At 33.9% G+C, this 13,436-nt stretch overlaps 1 protein-coding gene across 2 annotated transcripts in view; it reads left to right on the top strand.

Annotated features, from left to right (window-relative positions):
- LOC127875325 (atlastin-2-like) overlaps window positions 1-13,436 on the top strand; it is a 45,590-nt gene that overhangs the window by 14,212 nt on the left and 17,942 nt on the right. The window contains exons 2-4 of one of the 2 annotated variants that reach the window (XM_052420314.1): window positions 1,072-1,086; window positions 3,386-3,600; window positions 13,259-13,393. In XM_052420314.1, coding sequence (XP_052276274.1) covers window positions 1,072-1,086; window positions 3,386-3,600; window positions 13,259-13,393 — 365 coding nt within the window. The remainder of the gene's footprint in view (window positions 1-1,071; window positions 1,087-3,385; window positions 3,601-13,258; window positions 13,394-13,436) is intronic. The other variant, XM_052420315.1, reaches the window with a different exon arrangement.

Consider the following 13,436-nt stretch of genomic DNA (forward strand, 5'->3'; position numbering starts at 1 on the left):
AACGTGAGAATGGGTGGAGCTATAGGATAATATTGGGTCATTCATGCGCAGATGTTGCATAATTTGAATACACATTTAATATCGCAGTCTGCCTTCAAAATAGCGGCCGGTCCTATAAAGAGATAAACAAATGAAACAAAAACGTGACAATACCCGTCAATAAATATTTCTAAGCTGACCACTTTTTATCTTTCTACTGAATATTTACCGATCTGAATTAAAGAGTGATAATTAAATAATTAGTTATATGGGGATAATATTACACATCTCTGCCGATTGCCGAATTAAATTGAACGGTGATTATTAATTAATTTGTTTTTTTACTCCCAAACTATCCTGAACGAAAGCAGCGTATTTTAATTAAAGGGGTACGAGAAAACAGGAGCGGTTTAATTGTGTTTTAAGTCTAATTAATTGCATATGCATATGTCAAATAAATAGGCGACTCAAATACAAACCGGTACGTGTTTTGATCATTGCTATTCTAGATATCCTTGAAAGAGCATTCAATTAAATGACGCAAATAACCGGAAAGGATAAAAAGCGGAAAGGAAATATTATTTTTGCGGAAAGAATTTTCGGTGAGCAAAAAAAAAAAATTTTTGGAAAGTAAAAAAAAAAAAATTCAGTCGGGCCGATTTTAGTGGGTCGGTCGGTTTTTGCCAAACTAAAGAATTTTTAAGGATGGCCTGATGTGTCAATATTTGTTGTAGTTCATTTTGTTGATAAAAAATCCCCAAATTTGCTTTTTTATCGTTTAAAAAAATCCCAATTTCAACAGACTCCTTTTTCAAAAATGGCTAGAAAAACTCCTGTATTATAAAGCAACAAAGCCTCTGAAAATATCAATTGATACTGGGGTTTTCACACATGACTATTTCACAACCGCGCGCATTTTTGCTGCCTTGGGGATATAATCTGATACTATTCAGCTTAGAAGCTTGGTCAAATGGCAATTAAGATATTATCAATAAGGGTGCGTGGCGGCTTTGCCTTTGAAAAGGGCAAAGTGGCGCGCAGCAATAAGGGCCTCGTAAAAATACTACATGAAAAATTATTTTTCATTGACAGAATCACCAGCAGACCGTAAGTTGTATATTTTTACACATTTATGTATATAGTTATCGAGGACCGATTGCCAAAGGCAATCAATAAACAAAAAACTGCTTCATTATTTTATTTACATGTAAGAATATAATTTGTTGCAGAAAACAAATTTCATTAAAAACCCATTAACGCTCAAAATCAACAAATATTTCCAAAAATATTTCGAAAAACGAGTTAACACATAAAAATAATAGCAATAGCCAAAATTTCAACAATATATGTGGTCTTGTAACATAGCTTTAACAAGATACCAAATTCTCATTTTTATTTTATGTGTAACAATATATTCTCAGTGAATTTCACGTGACAATATCCGAACATTTACGAGAGAACGCAAGATTGGCTTTTGGCAGCTCATGTCATGAGAACTAGATTGTGCTTGCGACACTTCCCGAAGCCAATCTTGTGTTTGCTCGTAAATGTTCAGATATGGTCGTGAGAAAATTCACCTGGAATATATTAAGACACACACAAATATATCTGATATCTGAATCATTAACAGGGTAAAATGAGTGTATGATATTAGCAATTTTACAATTTCCTCCCTATAGTTATTGAGTGCTGTCATTTTTTCTTCCACTCAAATATGGACTCTTTTATGTCATAGCATCAGGAAAGTTAATGAAATCAAAAGAAGAAAATACTGATCTTGATTCAGTTGTAGTTTCGATATAGAAATATGTAATTATGTTGTATTTTCCTTTGGCTATGAGTCCTCGACAAGTATCTAGTAAAAGCAAGCAATCTATTTTGTACAATTTTAGTTCTGTTATGCTTGAACTTTCTTGATTGTTTGCCCTCTTATTTTGGTTGCAAAATATTGTTTTTGGAAACAGTATTTAAAACAAAGGAATATGCTTTGTAAACCTATTTACTTCTTGTGTTTGTTATTCTGCTTACTATAATTATGTTTCCAAGGGAATTTCAACTAAGACTGCAGAAGCATGTTCAATTTAACATTCACCAACAAATTTCTAGACTACACCTATATGTATAAAGGCACAGGGCATTTCCTTGCTTCTGGTGTTGTATTGTATAATGTATTTTCCAGTGGATTTTTCTCAGTCTGAATATATATAAATCTTGACTGTTGTATACATATTTAATCGCATGATGTGAAAATATCCTCATTATAAACATATCTTTAAAGGCATTATTGGGTCAGTGTCTAGAATTGTTATTGACCATTGTCATTGTTTATCTTTAGTTTCAAATAAGTTTGTTGTCGAATGCCATTTAAATTGCATTAAAAAGATCGATGAAAAAACATGGCTGCCAGGCTAGAAATTCATGTTCATCAATGACAACGCACTGAATTTATTCTTTAAAACTAAAAATACAAATAGCTTACTTGTATGTATATTTTTACAACAGTTATATTAATTATTCTGCTTCATGTCTTCACCTGTAAGAAATCTTGCTTGTATAATAAGTTCAGGTTTATTGCTTCTACCTGTATGTTGTAATGTTCTTTAAGAATAACAGTAAATGCAGGGGTGTATGATTTCCAATGTGCTACTCTCCCTGTAGGGCCGGTGATTGCAAATCTTACTTGTACTTATGAAATCAATGCTAGCTTTCACAAAAAAGATCTACATTTGTGTTTCGCTTAAGAAATCCAATCTACATGTAGGCAGACTGCATAGGTTAATCAACGATGACACTTTAAGCTCCATTCTCAAAGAGCAAAGCATATCATTATGTATGTTGCTGCCTTGATTCAAATGATTTTAAACTGGGAGGCTTTAGATTTACAAGAGAATATAACGTCGCTGTTCTTCGAAAACCGCGTAAGTCAAATTTGGCGCAAATTGTTATTTGTTTTAATAAGAACGGCGGGTTCACGGGTCATTTTCTGCGAAAAATACTGGATTTTATATCCAATTGGAAGGCATAGTTATGAGCACGTGAGAAAATCCTGAACACTCATTGGTGCACTAATTGTTTCTGCAAAAACTGCGTAAGTCAATTTTTCCAACTTTTCAAAAAACATTTTTTAAATATAATTTGAAGTTTTAAAATATATTAATTTAGATAGTCTTAGTCAAAATGGGCATACTTTTTATTTATGAAAATATAAAAGCCTGTAGTTGTCATTTTAATTCTAAAAATGGACTTACACAGTTTTCTCTTTAATACTTGGTTCCTTTTAAGACTATCTAAATTATTATATTTTAAAAATATTGAAAAGTTGTAAAAATTTACTTACGCGGTTTTCGAAGAACAGCGACGATAATCTGCACTACACTTGCAATACATGTGTCTATGACTGTTTCAGTATCCGCGACTGGTGTGAAGCTGAGAGGTCACCCAGTGCAGATAGTGAAGGTGGAGGATGACCACACGTTCCAGCTTGATGAAGAAAAACTCGATGAAATCCTTCTCAATCCTAAAATCGAGGACTACAAAGTAGTTGTGGTGTCAGTTGCTGGTGCATTTCGCAAGGGGAAATCTTTCCTGCTGGACTTCTTCCTACGTTATTTGAATGCAGAGGTATTGATGATCTTAAAGATTGGCCTTTTAAGCTCACCTGTTAACAAGGTGCTCATGTTGAGCTTTTTTGATTGCCTTTTTAGCTCACCTGAGCACAACGTGCTCATGGTGAGCTTTTGCGATCGCCTTTTGTCTGTCATGCGTCGTGTGCCGTCAACATTTGCCTTGTTAACGCTCTAGAGGCCACATTTATTGTCCGATCTTCATGAAACTTGGTCAGAACATTTGTCCCAATGATACCTCGACTGAGTTCGAAACTGGGTCAAAAACTAGGTCACAAGGTCAAAAAAAAGAAAAACCTTGTGAACACTGTAGAAGTCACATTTGATGCCCAATCTTCATGTAACTTTGTCAAAATGTTTGTCTCAATAATATGTTGGTTGAGTTCAAAAATGGTTCCGGTCCATTGAAAAACTTGTCCGCCAGGGGGCTGGGCAGTATTCCTTATATGGCTATAGAGAAACCTTGTGAACACTCTAGAAGTCACAATCATCATGAAACTTGGTCAAAACATTGGCTTCATTCATATTTCGGACGAAATCGAAAATGGTCCAGATCTGTGTAAAAACATGGCCGCCAGGGGGCGGGGCAGTTTTCCTTATATGGTTATAGAAAAACTTTGTTAACACTCTAGAGGCCACATTTATTGTCTAATCTTCATGAAATTTGGTCAGAAGATTGGTCTCAATGATATCTTGGATTAGTTTGAAAATGGTTACGTTTGCTTGAAAAACATGGCTGCCAAGGGGCAGGGCATTTTTCCTTAAATGGCTATATATGGCTATAGTAAAACCCTGTGAACACTCTAGAGGCCACATTTATTGTCCAATCATCATGAAATTTGGTCAGAAGATTGGTCTCAATGATATCTTGAATGAGTTCAAAAATGGTTACGTTTGCTTGAAAAACATGGCTGCCAAGTGGCGGGGCATTTTTCACTATATGGCTATAGTAAATTCTTGTTAACACTCTAGAGGCCACATTTATTGTCCGATCTTCATGAAACTTGGTCTGAAGATTCATCCCAATAATATTGTGGACGAGTTCAAAAATGGTGCTGGTTGGTTGAAAAACATGGCTGCCAGGGGGCGGGGCATTCTTCCTTATATGGCTATAGTAAAACCTTGTTAACACTCTAGAGGCCACATTTATTTCCGATCTTCATGAAACTTGGTCAGAAGATTTGTCGTAATGATATCTTGCAGGGCTCTCGCTAGGTTTTTTAAACAGGAGTCCATGGACTCTTTCCTTGGAAAAAGTAGGAGTCCAAAAGGAAAAAGTAGGTGTCCAAAGGGAAAAAGTAGGAGTCCAGTTGTATTTTGAACACATCTTCAAATTTTCAGCAAAATATACATTATTTTCTTATTGGTTTTATATTAAAAACCACATTACACAAGTCCTTACTTGAATGTCTAGTTTTAATCAGTGGTCATGATACAATAAACATAACACATTTTCAGCTCACCTGAACACAACGTGCTAATGGTGAGCTTTTGTGATCGCCTTTTGTCCGTCGTTCGTTGTCAACATTTTGCCTTGTTAACACTCTAGAGGCCACATTTATTGTTCGATCTTCATGAAACTTGGTCAGAACATTTGTCCCAATGATACCTCGACTGAGTTCAAAACTGGGTCATGCTGGGTCAAAAACTAGGTCACTAGGTCAAACAAAAGAAAAACCTTGTGAACATTGTTGAAGTCACATTTGATGCCCAATCTTCATGTAACTTTGTCAAAATGTTTGTCTTAATGATATATTAGTTGAGTTCAAAAATTGTTCCGGTCCGTTGAAAAACATGGCCGCCAGGGGGCGGGGCAGTATTCCTTTTATGGCTATAGAGAAACCTTTTGAACACTCTAGAAGTCACAATTTTTGCCATATCATCATGAAACTTGGTCAAAACATTGGTTTCATTGATATATCGGATGAGTTCGAAAATGGTCCAGATCGGTGAAAAAACATGGCCGCCAGGGGGCGGGGCAGTTTTCTCAACACATTTTTTGCCCAAGCTTTATGAAATTTGGTCAGAACATTTGTTTAAAAAAGCTTGTGAACACTCTAGAAGTCACATTTTTTTGTCCAATCATCATGAAACTTGGTCAAAAGATTTGGTTTATGGATATCTTGTTATGATATCTAGGCCGAGTTCCTTTATGGTTGCGGTCTGTTGAAAAACATGGCTTTAAATGGCTTTATAGTGTAACCTTGTTTACGCTCTACTATGCAATTACTGATGTACATGTTGAATGAAATTTATGGATATTATGATATTCATGATCTCCATGCAGTCATGTGATTATTAATTCTGCCGATAAGATATACAGTTAATTGCCAAAAAAAAATTATTTATTTTTGTTCCTTTCTGAAGAGGATTATTATGTTATGATTGGTTGGGGATGAAGTGCAACAAACATATTTTTGCCATCTGAAAACCTTTTATTAAATAATCTCAAAATTTAAAGTAGTAATATTGATTTCACAGAAAATTACTTAGGGTAGAAACAACTGTTTATAACAGTTTAGAGTCAGGCCCCAAATGCCTGTGCTGTCCACTTTTCACACATTTTGTTGCATGTAATTTAATGACCCCAGACCAATGAAATAACCATTAGCCACAGCAGGTACCTCATTATCAGTTGCTTGATGCCTAACCCCTTGTTTACAGCCCTTTGCAGTGAGCAGCATGGAATAGCAATTGCTATACAGTGGTATCAATATAGAGATAAACACATAAATACATCTGTCTGGCATTTATTTTTGTATAAAAATCAGCATGCTGACTGCATAAAAAGAACAGATTACAACATTGAAGCAAGCTCTTGAAATAGCAAAATTATGTACTTATATATTTCCAAGAAAGGTTTATACAATATATATAAATTTAATGGGTGTGATATTTCATATTTCTTAGCTTTAAGTACAGTGATGCCTGATTTAACTTACTCAATATGGCTATTATAAAACTTATAACTATCACAAAGTCCCAGTGTATATTATGAATATCAAGAAGAAAAAGTAAAGATATGTTTGTAAAAATATGCTTTACAGCTTAGGCAACAACTGTTGTCAAAATTCCATTATATTGATCAATAAAAAATAGATTGAAATATTCTCCAACTTTACTGTTGAACATTTATTGACAAAAAACTATCGTGTCTACATGTACACATATCATATCACAGATATACTTTGTTCAAGAATTAAAGAGATAGAGAAAATGTACTTAAAACCAACTATTTGCGGTACTTATGATATTAAATGCAGCTTGTATTTGAAAATAAATTTCACAATTAAAATGCATTTTAGTTTTGCATTGGTTGTAAATAAAAGAGTAGAAGCGTAGAGGAATTGTTTACAAACAACACTTACAAATGTGAATAATTAACAAAATTTAACTCTTAAATGAAGTATGAAATTTCATTTTAAATCATAAATACAGATTGATATACAAAAGTCATGTAGGCCTACATGGATGATATGTGAAATACAGTATTATTTAAAAGTCAGAAATACCATTATTCCAATTAATTTTATATACAGACGTCATGTATGATATGTGAAATGCAGTATTACTTGAAAATCAGAGTATCACTGTTCTATATTAAAATAACTTTGATTGCGAAAACAGTGAAAACGTATTTTAATAATAAAGCACAATAAGTCTGTACTACCGCCTGTCTGCTCAGCACTCGTCCTCTTTTGAAGATTTTACACTAAATAATCGAACTATAAAGCGCAAGTTAAGTATGTACCCGTCTGTATGAAGTACTTTTATTATTTTGAACTCTACCTTCCCAGAATAGTTTAGTTCCTTGGGATCTCAGGTGAGCGCCTTAGGGCCCATGGCCCTCTTGTTTATTAAATGCCATTAACCCCATGCATATACACATTAAAAACATAACAGGGCACATAGATTGAAAACTTTATTAGTTAATAGTAATATTGTATTTTATATCAGCATGCACTGTCTGTTGCATTACAGCAAATTGTCAAACATCAAATTTAAACATGCAAAAACTAAGTAAGAAACACAACACAAAAAATTTACTTTTCAGACCTATAATATTAAAATAATACATGTACAGAAATGTTATGAACCCTTCTGATGGTGTCCCAGTTTAAGCATGTATAAGATTAACAGTTTTAAATTTCTCAACTGTGAAAACAAAACGCAATGTGTCAAGTTGCAAATCCATAATTGAACCCTATTTCAACGTGCATAAAATCATGCATGTCCTATCTGTAAACAAAAACGCAATATGAAACCATCATTAGGCTTATTTCAGACCTGTTTACTTCTATGGATTCGCCGTAGTTACTACGGATTATTTGACTAAACTACGCACTACGGACTTGTACTGAAAAACTACGGATCCATCGATCAAAATGGTCAAATTTTTAATCGTACTTTAGCTTATTTTCGGTCTTAACGGGTAATTTATCAATTATAATCATTTTTGGCGCTTGCGTAGTAAAAAACGTTGAAATTCAAGCCTCCCGGGGAACGAGTGTTGATCGAGCTTGTCGAGTCGTCACCGAACGACAACTGACTTAAGTATTGGTTCGCAAATTTAGCAGAATATATATACAATTTTACGTTGCTATTCAGTATACACATCTCTCCCTCTATTGCGGAGAATACACACGTCCAAGATGACGGCAAGCAGACGAGAAATTGCGATTAACGACAAAAATAATAAATACCATTCAAATTAACAACGGATATCATATGGTCATTAGGGAATAATGAAATGCGTGTGTCAATTAACGCAACATACTACGTTTGAGATTTAAAAAAACAAATATTTATCGGAAATCTGCACAGTGAATGTGTGTCACGGAAACGAGTGTTGGAAAATTGGAGTTCAGTCTACTCATATAGTTAAAGCATTTATCATAATAAGATGGGTATCGTTCGAAAATGGAAAGAGACAAACATGATTTGATTTATATGTTAGTGGATCTGTGTATAATCAGATTCATATGCACATTCTGCTTTATTATGTTTGTTAGGCCACAACTTTTTTTATTGGTTTACAAAAAATATTTTGAAAATGGTCCATCGGGCGGTCGAAAAAAAAAACATTGGAAAAAAAGTTAATACTTATAACATCAGAACAAAGACAACATATCTTTTATAACCTTAACACAGAGACAAAAAAAATCAAATTATGCAATGGAACACATCTGTATCTTCAAATGAAATGAGTCCTAAAAGCACCTTTTGTAACATCAGGCAATTTTAAACACTCCATTACATGACATGCATTCTGCTCCCATTAAAAAGAAAAACTGCGCTTTATTTCCGTAATTCGATGCGCACCATTACGCAATGCAATGCCCGTTGCATAAATCTTATATAAGATTAACTACTCATACACAAATTATGTGTTTGCTCTTACTCTACTTCAGAGATCGTCTATGAAAAAATCGTGGTAGATCGATCCCCGCATCGTCGCGGTAATGTTTGTTAAAGTTGTTGTTGTCATGAAAACTCGTTGATTTACAACGCAAAACATCTTATTTGAACTGAATTAATTTAATCATATTTGTCAACTTCGCTTTTGCTTTATTTTGATAATTTAATCCAAAGTTTAATGTTAGCAAGTGTTTTTTTACTGGAATTGTAAACAAGGAGACAGTTAAAGTCTTTCGAAAATTTGCAGTCTGTGTGAATTGACAGTTCGACGTCATCAAAGGAAAGCCGCTTCCTATAAACAATAAAGCGACAAATTATGCGTCGACAAAATTGGCTTCCTTTGTCTAGCAATCAACATGCCGAACCAATCGTGTGTTTGTTTCTCAATTGCAATCCTCCAATTTATTAATAGCACGTGCAATGCTCCGCCTTCGAATCTTTTGTAGAGAACAGAGAGTTTAACGGTTAATTGAGCTAGTGTTTTACGCAAGTTGAGTTCCGATTTGCCTTTGCGGAAAATACTCGGCCCTAAGCATTGAAACGACAAATACATTTATCAATGATTTTCCGAGATATACCGATTTGTTCCGATTTAAAAACTTTCTGTACAGTTCCTAACTATGGCGGACGTGTTTATAAAATTTCTGAACACATATATCGTTAATAATGTCCGTGTTTTATTTGATTATTTATACTAATTATCAAATTGCAAGGTTATACTTTTTATCTACTATAATATCGGGTTTGTTTAATATAATTAACATGTTAAATAATAAAGTTGCGTCACAGACTCGGATATAAATTTTGATGGGGTCGATATTTTACTGGCGCTGATTTTCCTATTGTCTGTAATTTTTACCCGAAATAAATTTTGAGAAGTGCCCATAAAAGGACTGGTACATAATGTGTCACATTGAAAAATATCTCGATCTCTGCAATATACGTGAACCAATCGTTGATTGAACTTACTTGATTTTATTCGTAACCGTACTCAAACTAGATTGTTTTTTTTCTCGTTTCGCTCGTTTTTCAGTGCGGTCGGGAATAAAATTTAAAAAAGGACGATTGTACTTTTTTTTCCCATTTTCAAAAATTTGGGTCGGCGGTTTTGTAAACCAAGAAATATATAAGTCGTGGCCTTACGCTGTACAGTTTAATGAAATAGCATTGAACTGAGGTTGTAAAGTGCAAGATATTGAATGGTAAACAAATAAAATATATTATTTTAACTCCATTTAATACATCATTAACACAAAAAGAACACTAAAGAATGTTTGTCAATATTTGTTTGTTTTCCCCTTATGATATTTAATTTAAAAAATACTGAATTAAATTAATAGCTACTCTTAAAGAGCTTATGATCAAATGGTGTATTTAAGAATCTGTAGATTATTGCAAGTTTAATATGCATGTGGATGGATATTAACTAAATATTGTCTTCATTGTAAGAAGACATTGAAGCAGCACTGTATAATATAAAATGCTGTCAATAAATAAAGAAGTGAAACTCCAGCTGCTGGAGCAGTATTGAATTCTCATTATACACAATTAGTTGGTCCTTTATTTAAGGCAAGTGACTAATTGCCAAAACAGTACGAAACAGCACAATAACATGCACATTAAAACAATTTTAATTCTGTTACTTATAATCATATGTATAATTCTTAATGTCTCCCAATTTCATGGTTTATCACGCTATTTTTTCCAATTTCATGATTTATTGCGCTAATTTTCCCAATCCAAATGTCACAAGCTGTAACAAATCAAAGCAAAAAAATCACTTAACAGATTTAATTATTAGCAAGTAAATTCATCTAATGCTGTATGTACCGTTAAACTGATATGTGATCCCGTCATGGTGTTTTACTGCTCAAAATGATTGAAAAGTTTAAAACTACTGACAACAGCCCAAAACTACTGAGAGATGCCCTCCATACTACTGAGAAGCAATCGGTAGGGTAAACAGGTCTGTTATTTACATTTAGAGAAATTTGGGATATATAGATGCACATACTCATAATCTAGTTCAAAATAAGACTGACTTGTACTGACATAGGATATGTTCTCGATGCGTACAAATACGCATAATTAAGCATTTCCAAGAGCCCTGTCTTGGATGAGTTCGAAAATAGTTTTGTTTGCTAAAAAAACATGGCCACCAGGGGGCGGGGCATTTTTCCTAATATGGCTATATCATGCTTTAGTAAAACCTTGTTATCACTCTAGAGACCGCATTTGTTGTCAGATCATCATGAATCTTGGTCAGAAGATTAGTCCCAACGATATCTTGGATGAGTTCGAAAATGGTTCCGGCTGGTGGAAAAACATGGCCGCCAAGGGGGCCTGGCATTTTTCCTTATATATAAGCTATAGTTAAACCTTGTTAACACTCTAGTTATTCTTACAATAATGATTCTTTAAATTACAATTTTTAATAACTTAAATTCATAAATGATAGTTAATAACTTATAAATTCATTAATGATAGATCAGGTATATTTTCATTGTATGATAATTCTTAAGAAATGAAATAAATGCTTTAAACTCTCTGTAAGTGTGGATACAGATAGTTTACATCAGTGGTCAGTGCTTATCTTTACCTGGATACTAAGAATAGCAGTGCTCACATTTGATTGGATGTTTACCTTGCCAGCTACACCTCAGAATCAGGGGACTAGCACATTGTTGGCCTTTCCCATTATATTAGTGATTTACTGTGTTTCACTAACTGGGAATGTTAAGTTAGTGGAGTTAGTTTAGTTCTTTTAACTAAGTGCGATTATTAACTAAGTTATAACTAAGGCAAAGTGACTTAGTTTTTTTTCTCTAAGTGAAAATATTAAGATAGTGATTTAATAAAGAACAGGACCTAGTGAATTTATGCAACAACAAGTATGTGTTTTTAATAAGTGATGAGTGAACAGGGTGAATTTATTAAATGACAAATCTCAGCTAGTCTTTTAATTAAAGTGATTTAGTGTGTTGTGATTAACACAAGTTATAAGTGATTAATCAAAGCCGAAGAAATGGATTTAAACTCTTTGTTTTTTTTAAGTCTCTTACATTAGACTTAAGTGAAAAATACAATGAAAGTGAGTTCTTAATTATTTGTTTAGTGAAAGTGAAGTTTGTGAGTGAATTTAATTAAAGTGATCACTGGTGTTTGTTTATCCTAGTGCTTTATACAGGCATTTGCCTCATACTGAACACAAACTGTTGGTCAAGTTTAGACATGAAAGTGTTCAATTGTTTTCGAAACCTTGTTTTAACTATGATTAACTTTTGAAAGTTCATGAACTGTATTTCTATATAAGTTGTTTTTATTGTTTGCATTATTGCTTAAGTATAAATGATGAATGTTTGGAAAGAATAAAAATAGTTTAGTCACATTGTTGTTGATTTTTCTTGTGCCTCAAGCTAGGCTCAGATGAGCCCAAGTAGCTTTCCCTGTCACAGTATCTCAGTGATAAATAAATAATAATTGCAATTATTGACTTCATTTTAATTTGATAGCCGGCATGAGGGGTGAAACGCTTCAGTATATAGTGAAAACATGTGAACAGTCTAAAAGACACATTTTTTACCAATCGTCATGAAATTTGGACATATCTTGGAAGAGTTCAAAAATGGTTCAGGTCTGTTAAAAAAACATGGCCGCCAGGGGGCCATTTGTTGTTCTTTCTTCATGAAACTTGGTTAGAACATTTGTTCTATTGATATCTTGGGCTGCAAAGAACAGGTCATTTCGTTTTATCTCAGGTGAGCGACTTTGGGCCTTTCAGGCCCTCTTGTTTGTGTTGTCAGTGGGTCAACGTTTACCTTGTTAAAACTCTAAAGGCCACGTTTATTTCCAATCTTAATAAATCTTGGTCTGGAGTTTTGGCCCAAAAACCAGGTCACATGTAAAATTAAATAAAAAGAATGTTAACTTGAGAAATCACATTTATAGTCAAATCTTTGAGACTTGGTTAGAACATTTCTTCTCTTGATTTCTCTGCGGCATTCATAGATGGTTCCGGTTCATGGAAATATATGGCCAACACGGTGTGGTGCAGTTTTCCTTGTATTGCTATGTAAGCCACATTTTTTGTGCAATCTTCATGAAACTTGGTCAGAACATTTGTCCTAAATTTATCTTGTGACCAATTAGAAAAGTTAATCAGTGTAGATGTATAAATAAAACACTTAAATTAGGTCATCATTTTCAAAAGATTTGATGTTTAAAGTTATGTATTTCAGGGTTCCACAGACTGGCTGGGGGATGACGATGCACCCTTAGAGGGTTTCTCTTGGAGGGGCGGAGCAGAGCGAGAGACCACAGGCATACTGCTGTGGAGTGAGCCATTCTTGAGCACATTGCCTTCAGGGGAAAAGGTCAGTTCACTCTTAAAAATAAAAGATGCTGAACCTTTAAAAT

The sequence above is a fragment of the Dreissena polymorpha genome, chromosome 3 (genome assembly GCF_020536995.1).
Source record: "Dreissena polymorpha isolate Duluth1 chromosome 3, UMN_Dpol_1.0, whole genome shotgun sequence".
NCBI lineage: Eukaryota > Metazoa > Mollusca > Bivalvia > Myida > Dreissenidae > Dreissena > Dreissena polymorpha.